The following is a 22,418-nucleotide window of genomic DNA, read 5'->3' on the forward strand; positions in this document are numbered from 1 at the left end:
TTTTGAAGAATTTTCAGTTTTTTATCCATGAAATTACATTGGACCCCAATGACAAAAAACACAGATCTTCAAAATATCTTCATTTTACATTCCACAAAAGAAATACGGGTCATAAGGGTTTGGAACAAAAATGAGGGTGACAAAATTTTCACATTTTTGGGTGAATGCTCATTTAAGATGTAGCAATACAAAATTCATGTTGCTTAGCTTTAATAGCTTTATTACAGTCCGATCATTCAAAATAGTTCAGAAAGAGATCAAGCAAGTAAGAAAAACAAGACAAAAAAAGAAAAAAGACAGGTCAGATCAGTGAAATGAAAAAAGCTGGCCATGTACACACAAATACGGCTTCTAAGTTAAGAAAATAAAGAGGCTAAAACAACAGATAATCAGGAAAATCACTCATGACTGGCTACCAAAGAAACGCCGGAGCAAATAACATAACGAGACATGCTCATCACAGCGAGGGGCTGATGGAGGAGGGGTGGGAGGGCAAATTCTTATTCTTCTCACCCACCTCATTCGAGTTAAACCGAGCAAGACTGTCACAAGTTATCCATCTCATGCAGCGGGCGAGGAACGCCAAAGAGCCATCGGCTTTGAAGTTCTTTCCAACAGTTGCTGCAATCCTCTCCAACCGTCTGACTAACACCCTGTTTCTCTCTTTCTTTATTTTCTCAAGCTGTTTTCTGTAGCATAAACACTGCTCCAGAAGCTTCTATAATGCTAAAAGAATGGCCCAAGGCCAGTGTTTCCTCAGCTCAAGCAAAATAAAAATGAAAGGTATGCTCGACTGAGGGGCTACATTAAAGTGACAAACTGGTGAAAACCTGCGGATCGTGTGAAGGACCTGAAAACTTTCTCTACCTGAATTGAGGACTATGCCCTCAAATCTGAGTACATACCCAAGAGCTGCTTTGCTAATTCATTTCATGTTTTTGGCATCAAAGAAATGCTTTGCGGTGACTAAACGGGTCTGCTGGTTTATATCGGAGTCTTTTGCTCCGGGAAAACACAACAGCTCACATTCCCACAAAGCCAACGTTATGCATAAATGAGCAACCAACAAAACACAAACTCATCCAGGGCCTTTTTTTTAAAGAGTTCTGGAGGCATCCTCCTATCAGAGCTGAATTCAAGACCACATCCTCCTAGACCTAGATACATATCAAGATTAGACCCCTTGAGGCTCAGATCTAAACCGAGACGAGATCCTGACCAATGCCTGTCAGTTCAAGACACTGTACTCACAGTGGAAAACCTAATTATTATTGACTGTAAAACACCATCTAGCATCTACGTCTACTATGTAAAGGCTATTCAGCATTTGCCAAATAGATATAAAATGTCAGAAAAAAGTAAAAAAAAAAAACATATACACATATATATATAAATACAACAATTAATCCCTCAAATAAATAAAATATTGTGAGAATATATTCATTCTAAAAATTTACGTTCACATGAGTGAACATTACATTTTAAGTAATGTTAAGTGGTTGCAAGCAGGGTTATTATTATTATTTCTTTTTAAATAATAAATACATAAAATAAACATTAATTGTGACTAATATATATATAATCATTTTATTTCATCTAGTTTCCAAATTTAAGTACTAAAATAACTAAATAAACTAAAAACTATATATACACTTTATTTAGAAAAATTAAAAACAAATAATAATAAAAACAAATAATTAAAAAATACATAACAGAATTACTAAAACTGTAAAAAACTTGACAGTGTAAAAATATAATATTTAAAATATGTTAATAGTACACTAAAATAATACCGGTTGCAAGTATAATTAAGTTCAGAGATGCAGTTAGAACATTAATAAATCACCGCTGAATCTCAAAACCTAAAGCTAAATGTTACAGTACAGGAAAATCACTGTATAAACCTTACTTACCGAAACAATTCTCAATGTACTTAAAACTGCACAAAATACAATGCCACTTGAAAAGAGTTTGAAATGAACAGGGTACAAGAACACCAATCATACATAAGTAATTATTTACTAACTAGAGAATGTTAACTACATAACAGAAATAAAAACCCTATTGATTTAAAAAAACATTTCAAAAGTCACCATGCTTTTAACAAGAAACATTTTACATAATTAAAATGCATGGGATTATTGGTATTTCACCAGCTGCAAACTGGAGATGTAGCAATACACTCAATAGTGTTTAGCTTTAATAGACTTAATAAGGTTTGATTATGCAATATTTTTCTCGTTGCCAGAAAGAACTCCTATGTTAGTGTGGCCAATTAGATCAAGCACTGTATTCAGGATTCAAGTAAAGTGTTTCTTAGAAGGCTAATAAATGTGTAAAGATGGCATCTAAAATGCATCACATAAAATCAACTGTCTTTCCTAATTTAGTTTCAGAATTTGTAAAACAGTTCCCCAGACAAACCTCTCCTAATAGACCCTCACTAACCGGGAGTACCAGATCTTTCCTCTCTTGAGAAGATTTTTTAACCCTTAGAGAGGGGACACCATAGCAGTTGTTCTAACCTCTAATTGGAGATTAACCCCTCAGCATCCCCATTACAAAACCCTTTCTGAAAGCTGAGAGGAGAGACATGGCCCTCTGAAACCAGCACAACCTCTGACCCACAGAGCAAGCCAATTAACAGTCTTAATGAGTGAGGACCAAAGAAATAGAGGGAAATAGAGAAAACAGAGTATGAGAAAGTGTATATTAAAATACTGTTCAAAAGTTTGGTGTTGGCAATATTTTTTGATGTATGGTTTGTTATGATCGGACAATATTTGGCCGAGATATAACTATTTCAAAATCTGGAATCTGAGGGTTCAAAAAAAAAATCAAAATATTGAGAAAATCACCTTTAAAGTTGTCCAAATTAAGTTCTTAGCCATGAGTATTACAAAAAAATTAAGTTTTGATATATTTACAGTAGGAAATTTACAAAATATCTTCATGGAACATGATCTTTACTTAATATCCTAATGATTTTTGGCATAAAAGATAAATCAACAATTTTGACCCATACAGTGTATTTTTGGCTATTGCTACAAATATACCCCAGCGACTTAAGACTGGTTTTGTGGTCTAGGGTCACATATTATTACAATTTATTTAACACATCTGTTTTCTATTTTAATATATTTTAAAAAGTAATTTATTCATGTGATGCAAAGCTGAATTTATCATCATTACTCCAGTATTCAGTGTCACATGATCCTTCAGAAATCATTCTAATATACTGATTTGGTGCTCATGAAACATTTCTTATTATTATGAGAGCTGAAAACAGTTGTGTTGCTTCATGTTTTTGTAGAAATGATGATACTTTTTTCAGGATTCTTTGACAAAAAAAAGTTCAAAAGAACAGCATTTCTTCAGGATAAAGAAATATAATTTTTAGTGCTGTCAAACGATTAATCGCGATTAATCGCATCCCAAATAAAAGTTTTCGTTTACATAATATATGTGTGTACTGCGGATATTTATTATGTATATATAAATACACACACATTCATGTATATATTTAAGAAAAAGATGTTACGTTTATATATTAAATATATTTATATATGATATAATTTATATGAATATAAATATATACACGTAAATACATGTAAAAATTTTCAAAATATATGCTCTATGTGTGTGTATTTATATATACATAATAAATATACACAGAACACACACATATATTATGTAAACAAAAACTTTTATTTTGGATGCGATTAATCGCGATTAATCATTTGACAGATTTTGACAAGAAAATTATACTTGTCAAAATCAATTTAATGCGTTCTTTCTAAATAAATGTAATAATTTATTTAAAACATGTTTTTGAATCTCACAAAATCTACTTAAAATATTACCGTATGTTATTAAAATATTGCTTTTCATGAAATGAACAAAATCAAAATGTATTATTTATATGCACCAACAAAGAGCAATATTTACTGTACTATTTTAGTAGACATTTTGAGCGATGACACAAACAAATCATTGAACCAGTTAATTGAAATGCCCAGTTTGAACTGATTTGCTGAAATGAATTTAACTGACCAACAACAACACTGTTTTTCTTACTGAAATTTTAAATAAGATGCCACTAAAATGCTCTCTCACAGGAAAGTTTGTGCAACTAGTCTAATGACATGTTGTCTAGTAGACTTAATGGTCAAATATAAAGCACATCGCATTATAAAATCAACGCAATCATTTCTATCAGCAACGGAATCACAGTGACTATACTGTGAGCATTCAATAAATCAGCCAGCCCTAATCGGAAAGCAGTCGAGATTGAATCTCAGCATCCAGCCAAGGCCTCTAATAAGGGCATAGAGCCAGTGACAGATGATGCATATTCCTCCTTGAATATCTTCCTGTTAGTGTGATTACAGCAGTCCTGCAGGGCTGCACATCCTCCTTCAGGTCACACACTTCCCATGTTCACGGTTGCCAGTCGTTCTGGTCTCAATGACTTTCTGTCCATGAGTGCCCTAAGGCATTCTGTAATGAATGTAAGTGGGGAGTACAGGTCTACTGTACCACGATACACCTTCATTTAGCATTTAGCTAAAGTAATTACTGCTCCAGTTTCTAAGGCTGCGCATGTTGCCTAGTAACACTGACATCTGGATAATGGATAGAAATGAAAGCGTAAGATGAGGGGAAAATTGTTTTTCCAATTGTGCTATTTCTTGTTAAATGTCTGTCGTTCAAGGAACAATGTGGTGCTCTTAATGTGTAAAAGGAACATGTCTAAGGACTGTGGTTTTCATCATTACAGCTTAGAGAACTGTTATACTGTCTTTGTGTTTTGTGAAAATCCTTTACAGTCCTGAATGAAACACGGAGGCCAATCAAAAAAGATAGAACATAACAACAGGTTTGTACAACAGTTTCTGAAGAATCTCTGTGGTAAAGTATGTCTATTTTGTCTAATTTGTTTCCATAACGCTGTCGAGTATTACACTAACAATCCTCCTAAAGCAAACTATGGTTAAAGGAAAAGAAAATTGTCATCACTGACTCACCCATATGTTATTCCAAACTCATATTACTTTTTCCCTTTTTTTTCTCCACCACCACATTAATGCTCTATACACTATATATACTGTATTATACATAATACCGTTCAGTAGTTTGGAGCTGCTAAGATTTTTTAAATGTTTTTGAAAAAAAATCTCTTATGCCCACAAAGGATGAAATACGTGAATTATATCACGTCTGAATTATATATATATTTTTAAATACAGTAAAAACTACAATATTTTGAAATATTATCACAATTTAAAAAAACTGTTTTCTATTTAAAAATATTTTAAAATGTAATTTATTCCTGTGATGCAAATGCATCCTTTCTCCAGTCTTCAGTGTCACATGATCCTTCAGAAATCATTCTAATATGCTGATTCTGATATATGTATATGTATTTTTTTCATGATTCTTTGATGAATCACGAAATCATAAACTTTTTGATTTCAAATAAATATCTTTACTTCACTTTTGATCAATTTATTCCTTGCTCAATACAAGTATTAATTTCTTTTTAAAAATATTACTGCAAAAATAAATTTGCATTTCAGTTTATTTTTAATTAATATTTATGCTTGCCATCATCTAAAGGTCTTGTCAATCTTTAAAAACACTAATAATTTAATAACACTTAATTTTTTTTTTGTAAATCTTAAAACGAATACTAACTTTTCATAATGTACATTACCATGTTGTGAATTCATTTTAAACTAATGAATTAAATTTTTACAGTTTATTATTCATTTATGTGAGCAAAACAGTAAAGAAAGTCATACAGTTTAGAATAAACACAGTAAGAATTTACAATTTTGGGGGAACTATTCCTAAGTTGCAGGGACAGAAAAAAGTATTAAACGCAGTGGTGATTGAATTAAAGAATTTGAACTCCTTACATTTTTGGTTACCAGCCTGAAGTATTAACCACTAGGCACTACTCTTACTAAATAATACAGAACTGCAATACAGCAAAACTAATCACTGAGATGCAAAATTTACCTTAGCAGGATCGGCCTCGGCGACAGCAGCGGCAGTGTCCAGCGCTATCCTGCAGAGATCCCCATGACTGCTGACGATAACATGGGACACCAGGAGACAAACAGTATCTGGGACGTGTTCACAGACAGAGAGTGATGACTGCAGGGAGTAAAGCCATTCTACGGCAGACATGGAGTCTATGGAAATTCGGTGCAAGACGTTGGTGGCCACTTGAAGCTCGCTGTACCAAGTGCTAAGAGGCAAACTCAGCTGTGTGGAGCCCTGTGGAGGCAAACGCAAAGCCTAATGTCACACGCTACTTTGAAAACTCTCTTCTGAAAGGGTGCATGATTATTTATGGTACCTCTTTTCGTTCTGAGGGCTCTCTTTGAACCGTTTGCAACAGTGAATTGGTCAGTTTAAGGTTCTTTGTGTGTGTTTGCGAGTCTGTCAGAGCTTCCATGAGGCTGGAGCAGGACAGCACCTGTAACAAGGGCATCACCAGCAAAGACGCTCCCCAGGGAGGAGGAACCTCAGGAGGGACAATCTTTACAACTGGCAGAAATGAAAAAGACAAGTTATAGTTCACAACTCTAACTTAGTGAATACAATAACTCGTTTGAAACTAGGCATTATGTTAGGGTCAGTCAATTCACCTTTATTTATTTAGTGCTTTATATAGCAAAGATTGTTTGAAAGGAGCTTCACATAAACAACTCAATGATGCCAAACTTTATCAAACATGAGAAAAAAATTTAATTCTTTCTCTAAAAAGCTCTACAGACACAACAGTGTCATTATTCAATTCAAGACAATTCATCAGTTTTTTTTTTTTCCTTTTCATTTTATTATTTACCGTACACCAATAAACCACATAATTTTAGGTCTAAAATTATGTTTGTAGCACAAACTCTGCTATATAGGTTTAAGGGTTTGTATTGAGTTGAAAAACAACACTATTTCCTTCTGCATATAGCCATATTGAACTGTTTTATGCCTGATGAACACAGTTATTGAACTGAACTGAATCAACACTGAACTGATACTATTGTCTTTTTAGAGCTGCTTTACAGCATGTCTCATTTTTGATGAAGTTGAATCATTGATTCTGTTATTTTCCTGCTTTGAAACAATCTGTGTCGTATAAAGTGCTATATAATTAAATGGTTCAAATCCATAATCCCAAGTATGAGCCTTAGAAATAAATCATTATCATTTTCTGATGCAACTTATCCTGAAATGAAACCTTTTTAGTGAGTTTTTCTCACAGTTTTATTTGTTTATGTTGCTATCAGTATGAAACTCAGCAAGAAAAAAGTAACAAAAATAATTTCGTAATAATTTCACCATTTTCTGTGGAAATTAAGCTAGCTGTGTCAATTTGATGCAGTCAGATACTGTAGCAAGAGGAGCTTTACCGAGCTCTAGGAGGGCAATTTGTTGAGAGGTGGAGGCACTTAGCAGTAGCAGGGAGATTCCCATGATCGCTTGTTCAGGCGGGAGTTCCTACAGTTAGATAGAGCACAATCAGACAAACGGCTTGACACAGATGGAGCCTCTGAGAAATGCAAATCGCTTTGAGCTAGAAAACGTTATGCAAACAAAACCATTATAAAGACGAGAGGAGAATATTTGTTGAGATCACACTTAGAGTGTAACTGCAGCAACAAGAAAATAATACTAATCTTGCCATTTTCTCACATTCCCACCTAAATAATATGCATAAAATGAGCCAGAAAATAACACTGTAATGTGTGCATTCACCTCTGCATGTCCAGGTATTATCTGGTGGAGTGTGTGCAGGAGAGACATCAGTTCTCCTCCTAGATGAACACTGAGCTGACAGGCACACAGAAGCTGAAGAGTCAGCTCGGTCAGTTCCTTTCTCCAGAAGCCTGGATCGGTGAGCAGAGCCGACGTCAGAGATTCAGCAAATGAGCTGAACTCAACCACTGCTGTTACACTGTCCACCTGATGGGTCACAGGACGATGAAACACTGAATGCATATTGAGCATAGTGTGTGAACAGAGTGTGGTAAAAATGTTTGAAAGGATAGTTCACCCAAAATTAACGTTCTGTCATTATTTATTGACCCCATATTGCTCCATATCACCTATACTACCTTTTTATGTTTTCAAAATCCTCAACAAGGCTGCATTTATTTATTAAAAAATACATTAAAATAATTAAATATTATAACAATTTAAAATCATTTAAAATGTAATTTATTTAAATATTTTTTTCTTAATATTATCACAGTTAAAAAAAAACTGAGTGGAAACTGTGATGCATGTTTTTCAGGATTCTTTGATAAATAAAATTCAAATCAACAACATTTATTTGAAAGAGAAATCTTTTGTAACTTTATAAATGCCTACAACATCACCCTCAGTTCAATGCATATCTGTTGAAAGAAAAAAAAAAACTTTTAAGTAGTAATGTATGACACCTTTAATGCCTTTTGTTAAATCATAACGTAGAGCTAGGCACCATGGGAAATTTACAGTGATGGTTAATTTAAACCTTCAGTTATGGGACTAAGCCACATAGCGCTATAGATAGAGCAACTTCAGCTCAGCACATCAGAAATCATCCGCCAGCTTACCAGCATGTATGGGAGCAGGTCAAAGAGGCTGCGTATTAGCTCACAGACCACCCTAGTGCCAGACAGCCCCTTTTCCAGCTGGCTGTCAGGCTCAGGAGCCCCTCGTGGCTGGAGAAGGACCCTGAGGAGGCTGTGTCTGAGCAGGGCATTTTCTGACAACCTCTGGGGCTCGCAGTACAGATAACGAAGGAACGGTACCAACATTTCCACATATACTGGCTCATCTCTAAAGAAAACACAATATAGACATAATTTAACTTGTAAAGGTTTAAAAGGAAATTATATTCAATCTGTCCTGTTATTACAGATTCTAGGAAGCATCAAGAGCAAAGGAGACACAGAAGGCCAAAAACAAGGTCATTTGTTACATTTTATATAGCACTTGGTTGAGGGTTGATAATAGACTTGAATGAGATTTCATACTTGTCTGTAGCCAGCTGAAGGAAGTCATCAATTTCCTGGAGCAGAGCGGGCCAGCAGTCGGGACGGTTTTCCAGAACTGTGATGTAGGGGTGAGGGAAGGTCCTAAAAAAAAATCAAGCACATAATTAAACGTCAGTATTTGTGAATTGTGGTCTAAGCATTTCGGGTGGAGGTTGGCAGCTCATTCCACAAGAGAGGAACAGAAAGAGTGAAGGTTTTGGAAAAAGCAGATTCTGAGAAATTTTGCATTGCATCAAATGCTTACAAATGGATCCTCTACAGTAAATGGGTGCCTTCAGAAGGAAAATTGTGGATTACTGGGATGCTTTTATCAGCTGTTTGGACTCTCATTCTAACGGCACCCATTCACTGCAGAGGATCCATTGGCAATCAAGTGATGCAATGCTACATTTCTCAGAATCTGTTCTGATAAAGAGACAAAATCATCTACATCTTGGATGGCCTGAGGGTGAGTAAATTTTCAGTAAATTTGAAAATATTCCTTTAATGCATCAGCCTCCTTTTTGCAGTTTTTGCTTGGATGTCTTTCCCTCTTATTCTATGCTGGTGATTAATGTCTAACCTTAATGCTAACATATAAATGAAGGCCCTTTTATTAACAAACACGCATGCTCTTTTATCCAAGATTAATGAACTCATCCAAATCCCTGATCATGGTGTTTGTGTGTGCCTTTGGCACTGGGTCAGACAGGAACATATTTTATAAAGCTACCTTGAAGATCCTCTACATGGTAAACAGTCTTTCAGCACTTAAATTTATGGTCTGGGTCACCTCCAGCCAGATGTTAGGGCTGCACCAAAGCTCTCCACTCCCTCCACAGACATCCTACAGTTCAAACATTTGCTCATCTATCTCTTCTTGTTCCCCGGCCAACTGGTGCAGCCATCACATTATCAGGGTTCATCCATCAGAGGCGGTATTCGGCAGACAGCCACAACATTATCTGCCAGACAATGGCTGGCTGACACATTGACCTCCATCTCACTTATCTGAACTGAAAGTTTAGAGTGAGACTCCTTAACCACGTTTAAAACTTCAGCAGTCAATGAGAATTTGGAAGTTTGTGTCTACAGAATTTGGACTGAATATACAGCATAGTGAATAAAATGTATTTGATTTGATTTACATTTAGTTATTTAGCAGACGTTTTTAATCCAAAGCGACTTACAAATGAGGACAATTTGAAGCAATCAAAATCAACAAAAGAGCAATGATATGCAAGTGCTATAACAAGTCTTAATTAACTAAACAGTACACGTAGCAAGGTTGTTTTTTTTTTTTAATTATGTAATAAATAAAAAGAAACAGATAGAATACAAAAAGTTTAGAAAAAAAAATGTGATTTATTATATCTTCCTGAGTTGTGAGTCTGCAGTCTGAAGCGGAAGGGCAAGGATTAATTAATATCAAAAACATTATAAAAATAAAACAAAGAAAATAATAGACAACGCATCCTTCTTTTGTGCCTTTGCAGGACAAAAACAAAGAAGAAATGCAACATACATACAGTACTGTATGACCAGTCAGTACATTTTGATTCACAAACAAATGGCTATTTTTTCAGTTACTTTAATGAGTTGGTCAAAAATGCTCTCAGCCTCCCAGATTATTGATTTAAATCAGTCTAACAAATGATCTGACTGTGATATACTGAGTTTCAGTCAAAAAATAATAATTATACACTGCTGTTCAAAAGTTTGGGGTCAGTAAAATTATTTTAAAGAAATTAATAGGCTACTTTCATTCAGCAAGGATGCATCAAATTTATCAAAAGTGACAGTAAATACTTTTTTCATGTTACAAAAAAAAAAATCCTTAAAAAAAAAAATTTTTTAACTTTCTATTCATCAAAAAATCCTGAAAAAAATGTATCAAAAAATTAAGCAGCAAAACTGTCACCACTAATAATAATATCATTTTTAAAGCACCAAATCACCATATTACAATGATTTCTGAAGGATCGTTTGGCAGTGAAGACTGGAGTAATGATGCTGAAAATTCAGCTTTGCCATTGCAGGAATGAGTTACATTTTAAAATATATTACAGTTATTTTATTTTGTAATAATATTTCACAATATTACTGTTTTTACTGTATGTTCGATCAAATAAATGCAGCCTTGGTGAGCATAAAAGACTAGTTTTCTATAGCAGGCACTCAGGAAATACTGTGCCCAAGACAAATAAAAAGAAATTTATAGTTTTAGCTTTTCATCTATGTCTTTTTTTTCTAAGGAAACAGATTTGATTTATTCTTCTACAATCCTTACACAACCCCACCCTAACCCTCTCTGCTTCTGTTGGATATCTACAGTAAGTGGCTTTGTGACCCCAGAGCAGATTGCAGAGGAGCCATCGAGCAGACGGACACAATGAGCACCAGTGGGCATCTTCCATTAATCCTCAAGCCCTCCCTCAGTGCCCACCCGTGCTAAAGGCCAAGCACCAATCCCAGGCCAGCACACAGCCCTCCACCCATTCATCTTCACACCAGGGAGGAACTCGACAGAGAAGGAGAAAAATGACATGCAGAGTCATTTGATTCATTATAAAGTAACTCATCATGAGAGGTCATATAAACCAGGATAAATTCACATAAATAAACAAACAAACAAAAACACATGCATGATGAAAGTCCATATGCAAGCTGTAAGTAATGGTCAGAAAGTGCAAACTGGTCCTTGGTTTCTTAAAGGTGTATCCTGGACTCCAGAAAAACATTTTAGCATAACTGTTTTTAACTATAATAAGAAATGTTTCTTGAGCAAAAAATTCAGCTTTGCTGTCACAGGATTAAATTGCATTTTATAAAATATTTAATTAGAAAACTGTTCTTTTAATTTGTTATAATATTTCACAATATTATACTTTTTGATTAAATGAATGCAGCCTTTGTGAAACCAAACAATTAATTAAATAAAGCATTTTATAAAACCCCAAACTTTTAAACGGTAGTTTAACCTAAGAGGTCTTTATTTGGAATTTTTTCATTTACATATATTTAAAAGAGTAGTGTTACATCATGTTCTGTTACCCACAGCAAACAAATTGGTATGTTTAAAATCCAATATGACTAGACATGGGCAAGGGTGAGAGTTCTGAGGGAAAAAAAAAACTAGCGGCAGCTGTTGCACTTGGAAAAGGCACTCACCTAATTGAATATGGACAGGTGAAGCTTGCTCCGTTATCCCGCTGACTTGCCTGGATCTGTAGCAGCCTCCCGACCACTTTGATCAGCCCTTGAACATTCCTGCCCAGGCAAGAAACAAAACAGTCAACATCAGCAGATACTACCCAAGAAAAACCATAGACCCATAATCCATCACTGCAGTGCATACAATCTGTTAAGACAAAATGAATCAGCTCGATTTCCAAACACAAAAATATTTGCAAATATTCAACCTAAAGTAAGATCCAATTTAACAAACGTTTTTATCTTTAAAATGGCAAATAGCATAACATCTGTTTATTGAAAGACAGACGAAGAAGGGCTATATTTGAGTATGTGGTAATGTTTGCAATAGAATGCAAGTGTACTACTGCATACTGATCCAAACAATAGTATGCAACAGTGTTTTTTAGTGTGTTTTTAAGGTAATTTCTAACCCAATATTGCATAAAAATGTCTTAGATCTAGGCAATCTGAACAAATAATCAATATATAATGATGTTAAAATGACTTTTTGATGTTACTTCTGGGATTTCTCAACAAACTGAAAATAAAATGTCAATTCAAGAGCATTACATTGTAGGAATCACTTTGTTCTGGTTATATGTTGCACATTTTAGCCAATGCAAGAGGTCATTTGGTTCTTAAAATCATACTTTGCACAGTTTACATACTATATACAGCAGTAATAGTACTAGTAGTATGCTACTCAAAAAAAAGTAGCCAATGACATATTGGGATGCAAGATACAAAGCTCTCATTCCCTAACGAGAATACAGGTGGAGTGTTTCTCATACATTATAAATCACCTCTGCGTGACAACATGTGCTGTATTTTCTTTCATCCCTCCTTCCCAGCCCTCTCAAGTCTGACTGTACGTTCCTCAGCTCCTATGGGTTTGATTACTGTATATTTTACCAGGAGGGAAAACATAACTCCACAGTGAAAGGAAATTCATCTTACCAGCTTTCATCTAGGCTCTTTCGTGAGCCTGGTACGCACTGCGCATAGCAAAGCCATAACGCTCCAATTTTCTACATCTCAATCAGCTTATGTACTGTACCAAATTATTGCTGGATTATTTGGGACAATGTGCATGAAAGAACAGCCCATGCTGAAAATAAATGTGGCATTAGTGCTTAATGAGCTCTAAATGAAATCTACATAATGTTGAAATCCTGAAGTTATTGTCAAAGCTGCCGGTTCTCACACAGGCAAATCAATTGTTAAAGCATTTGTTAATATTTCATGTCTACTCTATATTCTCCTATCCATAAAAGCAGCAAAAGGTTAAAAAAATATAATAATGCTGAGGTTATTGATACCCGATATCCTTTATAACTAAAAAACATAAACGTGGATTACACAAAGTAACAAAAGTTTCAATACTCAAATAATTAAATAAAAATGTAAAAAATAAATTACATATAGTAAATAAAGCAAATAAATATAAAATAATTAAAAAAACATTTAAATTCTGTCATTATTTACTCACCCTCATGCTGTTATTTTTCTCCATGGAACAAAAAAAGTAGATATTTTTAATCATTACACAACTTTTGCCATACAGCAGTAGTTCATAGTGATGCAAGATTTAAAAAAAAACACCCAAAAAACCCTGCATAAAAGTATACATTAGGCTTGCATGCTTATGGCTTCAAAAGACCTGGAATCTAGTGTAGTCATATTGATTATTTTTATGGTGCTTTATGTGTTTTTTGTCATTTATGGAGCTTTACAGCCTCCGGTCACTATGAACTGCTGTTGTAAGGCAAAAGCTGCATAGCGATATATCAAAAATATCTACTTCTGTGTTCCACTGAAGGAAAACAGCATACAGGTTTGAAATGACATGGGGGTGGGTAAATAATGACAGAATGTTTATTTTTGGGTGAACTCTTCCTTTAAAATTCAGGTCTGTATGATGAAAGGGTACATTGTGTGGGTAGCTGCTCCGTGTGACAGTGATGACAGCAGCAGCCGTGTGTGTGTGTGTGTGTGTGTGTGTTGGAGACACATGAGCTGACTGATGGAGCAGGCTGCATTTCAGATGTGGTTTTTTTTCAAATTTCTGAATATGCAGATGTGCACCCTCAGTCTGTTTCTTATCTTCATCCAAGAGTCCAACTCAAAGGAAAAAGGATGTGTGTAGGCAGATAACCGAGGTAATCCTCTAAAAACGCAATATAGTATGCATATTACAGCAGCAATCAACCAATAAAGCATCTGTGTTTGTTTGTGCTTTAGGGTTAAATTTAATTTTAGCATGTTTTAAAAGCATCAGTTGGATGTGGTCTGTTAGATTTACAAAAAAAGAATCATATTAATCAATTAATAGGCCAATTGAACAAGGCAACTTGTTCCTCGAGCCAAACAACTGATTGACTAATATATAACTGGGTCAGACAGGCACAGACATATCTGTTTTACAACTGTTTTAAAGAGCAGATGAAATCAAAAATGTTTTTTGTGGACATTTATAAGGTAGCGCATCCCCAAACTTTGATATAAGCATTTAAACTGCACAGAGAATATACACTTGACCTAAATTATAAATACCACCTGCAACTGATTTCTTACAGCAAGTTGTAAACACACTAAGTTTGGGGTCAGTGTGTTTTTTTTTTTTAAAGAAATGAATGCCTTTATTGAAGAAGGATGCGTTTCATTGAATTGTAATTTTCTTCTTTTTTTTCTTTCCTTTTTAACACCATGTCAGCACCTATGGCTATGTAAATGGCGAGAGCCAGGTTTAGTTATTCAAAATTAAAACTTAATGAGATTAAAAAAAAAACAAAAAAAACCCTAGAACTAAATTTGGATTTACTTGATTAAAAACCTTTTCAAAAGTATCAACAGAATAAAAGTTTCTCACGGGAGTAAAAGTATTTCAGTCTAGAAAAATATGTTTTAAAAGCATTTATAATGTTACAAAAGATTTTTATTTTATATAAATTTTGTTCTTCTAAACTTTATATTCATTAAAGAATTCTGTAAACAATGTATCACAGTACATGTATTTCCACAAAAATAATTAGCAGCATTGTTTTTTTTTTCTTTACATTGATAATAATAAAAATAATACATTTTTGTTGAGCACCAAATCTGCATATTAGAAGGATCCTGTGACACTGAAGACTGGAGTAATGGCTGTTGAAATATCAGCCTTGTCACCAGTGGAATAAATGGCATTTTTAAATATATTAAAATAGAAAATATATATCTTAAATTGTAATAATATTTCACAATATTACTGTTTTTACTGTATTTTTGATCAAATAAAATTAGCATTGATGAGCGTAAAAAAACCTTTTCAAAAAAGTCATTGAACACAATGGTTATTTTTAAAACCAGAGACTCAGTCGTTGACAATTTGCCCACCTCCATGTGATTAACACAACAGTCACCTACCATTAAGTACTTTTACAACTTCAAGTATACACTATGAGTTGTCAGTGTGATGTTGGAAACACCTGCTGTTAATGATAGCATTACTGAAATTACAGAATTTTCCAGAGCTTGAATGTATAAATGCTTTGAAACCTCAGTAAAATCAACAAATATTATTCAAAAATGGTAGTTATAATTACAGTTCCCTTATAAATGTACTGTATGAATGTTAAAAGCTACAATGTTAAGACTCTTCTAGGAAATATAAACACATTCTACAATTTAAACGCATGCTTACTAATAGTTGTCTTTGCATACTGAACTGGGATAGAAGAGAGTATTTTAACATCAAATGTACACATCACTTGATGCACTAATGTGTAATTGGTCTCTAAAAAGTGTTTTTACATTGCATGTATTTAAACAAAGACTAATTCCAGAGTTAAGAGAAGGGAGAGGTCAGTGCCTGAGGATGCTGATAAGGTCCCATCAAGGCTTGACAGGGTGTGAAGGGTGTGCCACGGTTTCACAAAAACAAATCCCATTTGAAAATGCATCTAGAGCTACCTTTGACACTATAATATGCACTGTAAAAAAAAAAAAAAAAAGTTGAGCCAACTCAAAATTTTAAGGCAACCAGCTTGAGTTTGCTCAACTTATGGGAGATTCTCAAATTTTTGTTGTATAAACTTAAAACGACAAGTTGAGAAAACTCAAAAATCTGCTGAAGCTGGTTGCCTTAAAATTTTAAGTTGGCTCAACTTTTTTTTTTACAGTGGGCTTAAATGTGTTAAAGAAACAAGATAATTGAGTCAGTTTATCAGCCCATGTAGTTCACATGGAGGTTTTTAAATTGGGGGATGACAAGGGATAACAATCTGCATTAGTCTGTGAGAGCCAGGTGCGTGACAGAAGCATACCGTGCCGAGGGCAGGAGGTTAAGGGTGGTGTTGAGCACATACGGCAGATCTGCATGTCCCTGTTCTACGAGTAGCACCAGAGCATCACAGCAGGCCGAGCGGACGACAGTACTGTCACTGCTGCACTGCTCCCACAGAGACTCCAGCGCTTGACCCTGTTCATGTAAAACACAAGTTCATCATGCAAAACATTCTACATGAGCAAAAATATAGACGTGAGAAAGTTGTAAAAGTAACTAAACAGCACACATTTCCTATAAATGGGTCATTTCATGAATATTTTACTGTAACTTTCCAAACTCAAAACTCAGACATACAAAATCCAACACAAATCTTCACTAAACATTATTTGTATTTTTTACCGTCCAATAATCGCAATGAACTTTGTACTTTGTTACTTTTGATATGAAAAAATGTCTAGAAACATAACTGTATAATTGATAAGCTAATATAAAAAGTGCCTTATGTGTATTTAAATGCTAATGTGCAACTCAGTTTGATTGCTGGTTGTCAGATTTAAGTGTTGATTATTAAATAAAGATGATCAATTAATTGATTATATACATTTTGAAATAAGCTTTATTTTTGGTTTTCAGCTAATTGAAAACTTTAATTTCGGTTTTGTTAAAAAAATTATTTCGGTGCATCACTTGAATAAATTCTTTTTATCGACTTGTGACTTCATTTCTACCAAGAAACAAGCATTTAGCTTGGTTATGTTTAAAGTTCCCTTGAAATTGTTTCAGATCATTATTGTGCACTCTCAGAAATAAAGGTACAAAAGCTGTCACTGGGGCGGTACCTTTTCAAAAGGTACACTTTTGTACCTATTAGGTTCAAATATGTACACTTTAAGTACTAATATGTACCTTTAAGGTACCAAAATGGACCCTCCAGGCACAAACATGTACCTTTTGAAAAGGTACCGCCCCAGTGACAGCTTTTGTACCTTTATTTCTGAGAGTGCGCCTTGGAATCCTTCATACACAAACCACTGCCTGTTTAATCATTGAGTGACTGGATAAAACACTCTTACTCATTCTACTTGTCAAAGGAGCATTGACATAGAAGTCCTAAAGGTACAGCAGCCAAAAACAGGCCGTTTAATTTGAACTATGTGTCCTAACCATGATGTGATATATAATCTTTATATGCAAGATCACGAGAACTTACTTTAGCTGTGGTCTGACAAATCCTTTCATTTTGGCCTTTCTCTTTCAGCACTGCAGTGACCAGCGTCCTCACAGCCTAGAATTAACAAGTCAAAAAAAGCTGTTCTTTACTGATCAGGCAGAAAATCTGGTTCTTCACATGCCTTGAGCAAACTAAACAAAAGATTTAATCAAATTTACTCATTCACAGGAATGGATTTCTTCAAGACTGACGCATTTTGCAGGATAGATAAGCATTTCGTTGAATTGCTGTGGAATCTGAACTTTGTTTTACCTCTAAATGCTTAAATCATAACTCCGTTTTTGAGTGCTTTACCTGGGCTTGAATCAGGGAGCTTGGGAACTCAAACCTGGTCTTCAAAGTTTCAGTCATCACAAATGATGTCCCATACTAAAAAACAAACATCATACGAAATTGGTAGTCAACTTAAAAAGGCATTTCTAGCCTGATTTACTTGCAAAATGACGCATATTTTTAAGAGCAACATGAAATTCAATTGCAAAAAATAAAGTACTCAAAGTCAATCTTATCCTACAGGATTTGATTGGATCTTGGAACAATTTGTCTCAAGATGACAAGATGCAGAAGAATAGGTGTTAAAAAGGTAAGAGCTTTAGCCATTTTGATAAAATTATACAGCCAAATATTTCTTCAGAATAATCATTTCTGATAAATGGCATACAATAAAACCAGGAATGTGTATTGGCAATGTAAAGAGGTACACAACACTGTAAAAATGATTTTTGTTTTTTAAGTTGTAAATGAAGAAAAAATAATTTGAGTGGTTTTACAAGAAAATACTATTTCAGTTTTATTTCAGGTTTAATTTAATGTGTTATTTGTATTGTAAAATGTCATAGCAATTTATGGGTTAAAATTGTTTCTACACCATTTTTTTCATTGTACTGTTCAGAAATCTGGAGTCTGCAAGAATAGTGCTCACCAAGGCTGCATTTATTTAATCAAAAATACAGAAACAAAAACAATTTTAAATAACAGTTTTCTATTTGAATGCATTTTAAAATGTAGTAAATTCCACTGATGGTAAAGCTGTATTTTTAGCAGCCATTCTCTTTAGTGTCACATTATCTTTCAGAAATCATTCTAATTTGCTGATTTGTTGCTCAAGACACATTTCTTACTAATAACAATATTAAAAACGTGATGAAACTATTCATGATTCTTTGATGAATAGAAAGTTTGAAATAACAACATTTATTTGAAAATCTTTTCACTGTAACATCATAAATGTCCTAACTGCCACTTGTGATCAATTTAATGCAATCGTACTGAATTAAGGTATTCATTTCTTTCAAACATCTTGCTGACCCCAAAAAAAAAACTAATGACATCTTACTGACATTAAGATTGAAATAATTTGGAAAGAACAGGATTTCTTAAATGCGTAGCATGCAACCGCAAATGAAGTCATGGGAACTTTACTCCACATTTTTAGAATCAACCCTCATTTCCTGAAATGAAGAAACTGACATGCAAACTGACATCATCTGTTCAAAAAACAGCTGTGCGTCCACCTCATGTTAACGCCTTATCACTCAGATCACAGGTGTCATGGGATCTAACACGCCAAACAGGTGCAACGGGACAAAAACCGCCTTCAGGGTGATACTATTAGACCGAAATAAGAATAACCCAACACCACTTCAAACTGATGTAATCTAAAGTGAAATAAAATAAAGGCCCGAGACATATAGTCTGCTGCTCGCATCTAAACTCAGAAGACACAACCATCTGACAGATGGCACTGGCGACCACATCAATGGGATGCATTATTCACAAGTGACTTTTGCCAAAGCTTCAATGTCTGTCCAGTTGCGGACCGCCGACTCTGCCATCTCATATGTTGTCTCATATGGACTCCCAGTGTAGGGTAATGGGATTACCAGCCGTTGGTTTGACTGACACTGGCTGATGGCCACTGGAGATTCAGGTTTATACCACGGCACATGGGAGAAAGACAGACAATGCAAGCTCTAAAATGCTGCCCCACCCCTCCTGGGACCGATATCTGACAGGCAAGCGCTCTGCGTGTGTGTGATGAAATACCTGCTGTGTTTCCATACACCGTGACAGTTTTACTACAGCAGCGCTACTGACAGCAAAGAGTGGCTTGGGCAAATTCAGGTAAGATTTGAAATTCATTGACTCAAGACAGTTTATGTCAAAACAATACAAGCCTAAATGCTACATGCTCAAGTGCTACTTTAATATAATAAAAGTGTAGTTCTATGTTGGTGCAGATTGCAAAATTTTGATTACTTTAAACTTGAGATTTCTTTGCATTCAGTAATGACAGGTGGTGGACAACGCATACAGAAAATGCCGTAAAATGTTATAAAACAATATTTAGTCATCTTTGACTCAAATCTTCTTTTTTTTAACCATTTTTGTAGGTAGAGGTTCCTGTAAACATGTTGACAAACTAGTTGTTTGTTTTATCAGATCATTTTTACACACGTTTTTGTCAGCAAAGCAGAGAATTGAAAATATTCCAGGGATTTCCAGCATATGGCTACTTGTCCACATGTACAAAGGCTTCGGCTCTGGACTGCTTGCTCTGCACTGCTTGTGTGTCCACAATAATGCATCATTGTTAAAGTGATGCTGAGTTTGACTGGCTAGACTAAGTTAGCTGGTATAATATGTCAGTTTTGCAATGATACTATGGTACTAACACAATGGACATGCGCCACAGTAATACCACGGTTTCTGGACACGTACTAAGGTATTTTCTGAGTTGGGAGTATCACGTATACACCATATTAGAAGAATAAAGTAATCATTTAATATCATGGTATCACCATCCGACACCTCAGTATTGTTTGTAAGCTTAGCTTGCTACCGGATGTTGTTCAGTTCCTAATATGTAACGTTATTTAGCAAAACGTTATGCTGCTGTCACACAGTAAACCAGCTAACGAGCAGCTGTCAGTTTCAGAGTCACAGTGCTGGCTTCACAGAAACACGCAGGCTGATGTGACATACATGCTATTGTTTCTTACCCAGAGGATTCCTACCTTTACATTCCACTGACGTTCAGATGCACTTTGCTAACTTTTTCGCGAAGCCCTCCAACCGGCAACACGCTTCTACGGCGCGCGCGGAGGACCAAACATACTGTAAAAGCGATTCGTTAATCTAATTGTAAACGTAATTATTTCTTGACATTTTAACTGTGTACATAGGCTATATCATGTAGTTTATGTATTTAAAGTGCATTGTGGCACTCTCAGATTTAACTCGAAAAGAAGTACCCTTTTAACACTTCTTACATAGATTGAGGTGTTCCTTCCTTCCTTCCTTTCTTTATGCAAATTTATCAAATGCCATAACATTTTATGACATTAAATGTAAGTTATTATATACATACAGTATATATATATATATATATATATATATATATATATATATATATGTGTGTGTGTGTGTGTGTGTCTATCTATCTATCTATCTGTCTATCCATCTATCTATCTATGGAATAAAAGAAAGATTTACTGCAGTTTTATATTCATCCATCATACTACTGGTGTTTGTTTTATTATTATCAAGTTAAAGTGAATACATAGATATTCTGATATTATTTGAATATCAAATTAGTTACAGTCAAATATGATATTATGTCTATATATATATATATATATATATATATATATATATATATATATATATTATAGGCAGGTGTTTTAATCTCAATAAATAATAAATAATAAATAAAAATACGTTCTGTCATTTGCGAGGTCAAGACAAATTGAAAAGAATAGTGACTAAATGTGTGTGTGTGTGTGTGTGTGTGTTTTCTCCCTACATTAAAATGCAACAATTTTTATTATTTTAAATTTAACAGTAAAACTACATGTATCTTATCAAATTTTCCTGAACATTGTAAAATTACAGCTAATAAATTAACAGGATTTAACTGTGGCTTTTTAACTTTTAGCTTTTCTGTTAAAATCACTACCTTTTTCAGTGTATCCAGAGTAAACCGACAGGCCATATTAAATCTATATTAGTCTATACATTCTGTATATTAGTCTCTCACTAACATTTCATTTAAAAATTAAAAAATTACGCTGATATTAATTACAGCAAATTGTTAAACAGTAGAAAAGCATAACTAGCCTATATCATACAAGCATACATAGAAATATAGAAGATAAAATGTAAGCTAAAAAACCAACAGGAGACTAATCTAACATGTTTACTACAGTGCAAGCAATAAATAACTGTGTTGGTGAGCACTGAAAAAGTGGTTTTACACGGGTTAATAGTGGCTCTTCTCTCGCTCGCGCTGCCATTGGCTCGTCTCGTGCGCCGCACAGACTGCGACTGGACTGCACGAGCTGGCACTCACGCGCATGCGTCTCACTTTACTCCTCAGCCTTTGAAAACTCAGAGAGCTCAATTAAAAGACCATGTCCGCCATCGGGCGTCAACAGTCCTCGGTGTCCTTATTTAAACCAAATTCTCCATGAAATAGCATTATCCCGTGGCCTCAACAATGGCCAGTTCGGTGAGTAGGGCTTTACCTGCTATATCGGTGCGATGTTTTGGATCTCCAGCGCCCGTCTTCGTTCTCGTCTGGTTTGGAAAGGCGATTAGACGCATATGAGGCTTTTCCAGCCATATTTCCATCGGAATACTCAAGTACAGTAGAACTAGTGGAGTCGTGCGTTTCCAGAGCATTAGTGCATGT

At 34.8% G+C, this 22,418-nt stretch overlaps 2 protein-coding genes across 5 annotated transcripts in view; one reads left to right on the plus strand and one right to left on the minus strand.

The window, feature by feature from the left end:
• The window catches only part of focad (focadhesin), a 48,474-nt gene extending 27,631 nt beyond the window's left edge, over positions 1–20,843 (minus strand). The window contains exons 1-11 of one of the 2 annotated variants that reach the window (XM_058781578.1): positions 20,743–20,843; positions 18,020–18,094; positions 17,705–17,779; positions 16,532–16,686; positions 12,204–12,302; positions 9,033–9,134; positions 8,610–8,835; positions 7,768–7,974; positions 7,422–7,509; positions 6,368–6,558; positions 6,025–6,285 (exon numbers count right to left, since the gene is read on the minus strand). In XM_058781578.1, the coding sequence (XP_058637561.1) occupies positions 6,025–6,285; positions 6,368–6,558; positions 7,422–7,509; positions 7,768–7,974; positions 8,610–8,835; positions 9,033–9,134; positions 12,204–12,302; positions 16,532–16,686; positions 17,705–17,779; positions 18,020–18,076 (1,461 nt within the window). In that variant the 5' untranslated portion in view covers positions 18,077–18,094; positions 20,743–20,843. Of the gene's footprint in view, positions 1–6,024; positions 6,286–6,367; positions 6,559–7,421; positions 7,510–7,767; positions 7,975–8,609; positions 8,836–9,032; positions 9,135–12,203; positions 12,303–16,531; positions 16,687–17,704; positions 17,780–18,019; positions 18,095–20,727 lie in introns of both variants that reach the window. The other variant, XM_058781579.1, reaches the window with a different exon arrangement.
• The window catches only part of mllt3 (MLLT3 super elongation complex subunit), a 47,261-nt gene continuing 44,618 nt past the window's right edge, over positions 19,776–22,418 (plus strand). For 2 of the 3 annotated variants that reach the window (XM_058781580.1, XM_058781582.1), the window contains exon 1: positions 22,013–22,235. In XM_058781580.1, coding sequence (XP_058637563.1) covers positions 22,224–22,235 — 12 coding nt within the window. In that variant the 5' untranslated portion in view covers positions 22,013–22,223. Of the gene's footprint in view, positions 19,850–22,012; positions 22,236–22,418 lie in introns of those variants that run through there. The other variant, XM_058781581.1, reaches the window with a different exon arrangement.

The sequence above is a fragment of the Onychostoma macrolepis genome, chromosome 07, assembly GCF_012432095.1.
Source record: "Onychostoma macrolepis isolate SWU-2019 chromosome 07, ASM1243209v1, whole genome shotgun sequence".
NCBI lineage: Eukaryota > Metazoa > Chordata > Actinopteri > Cypriniformes > Cyprinidae > Onychostoma > Onychostoma macrolepis.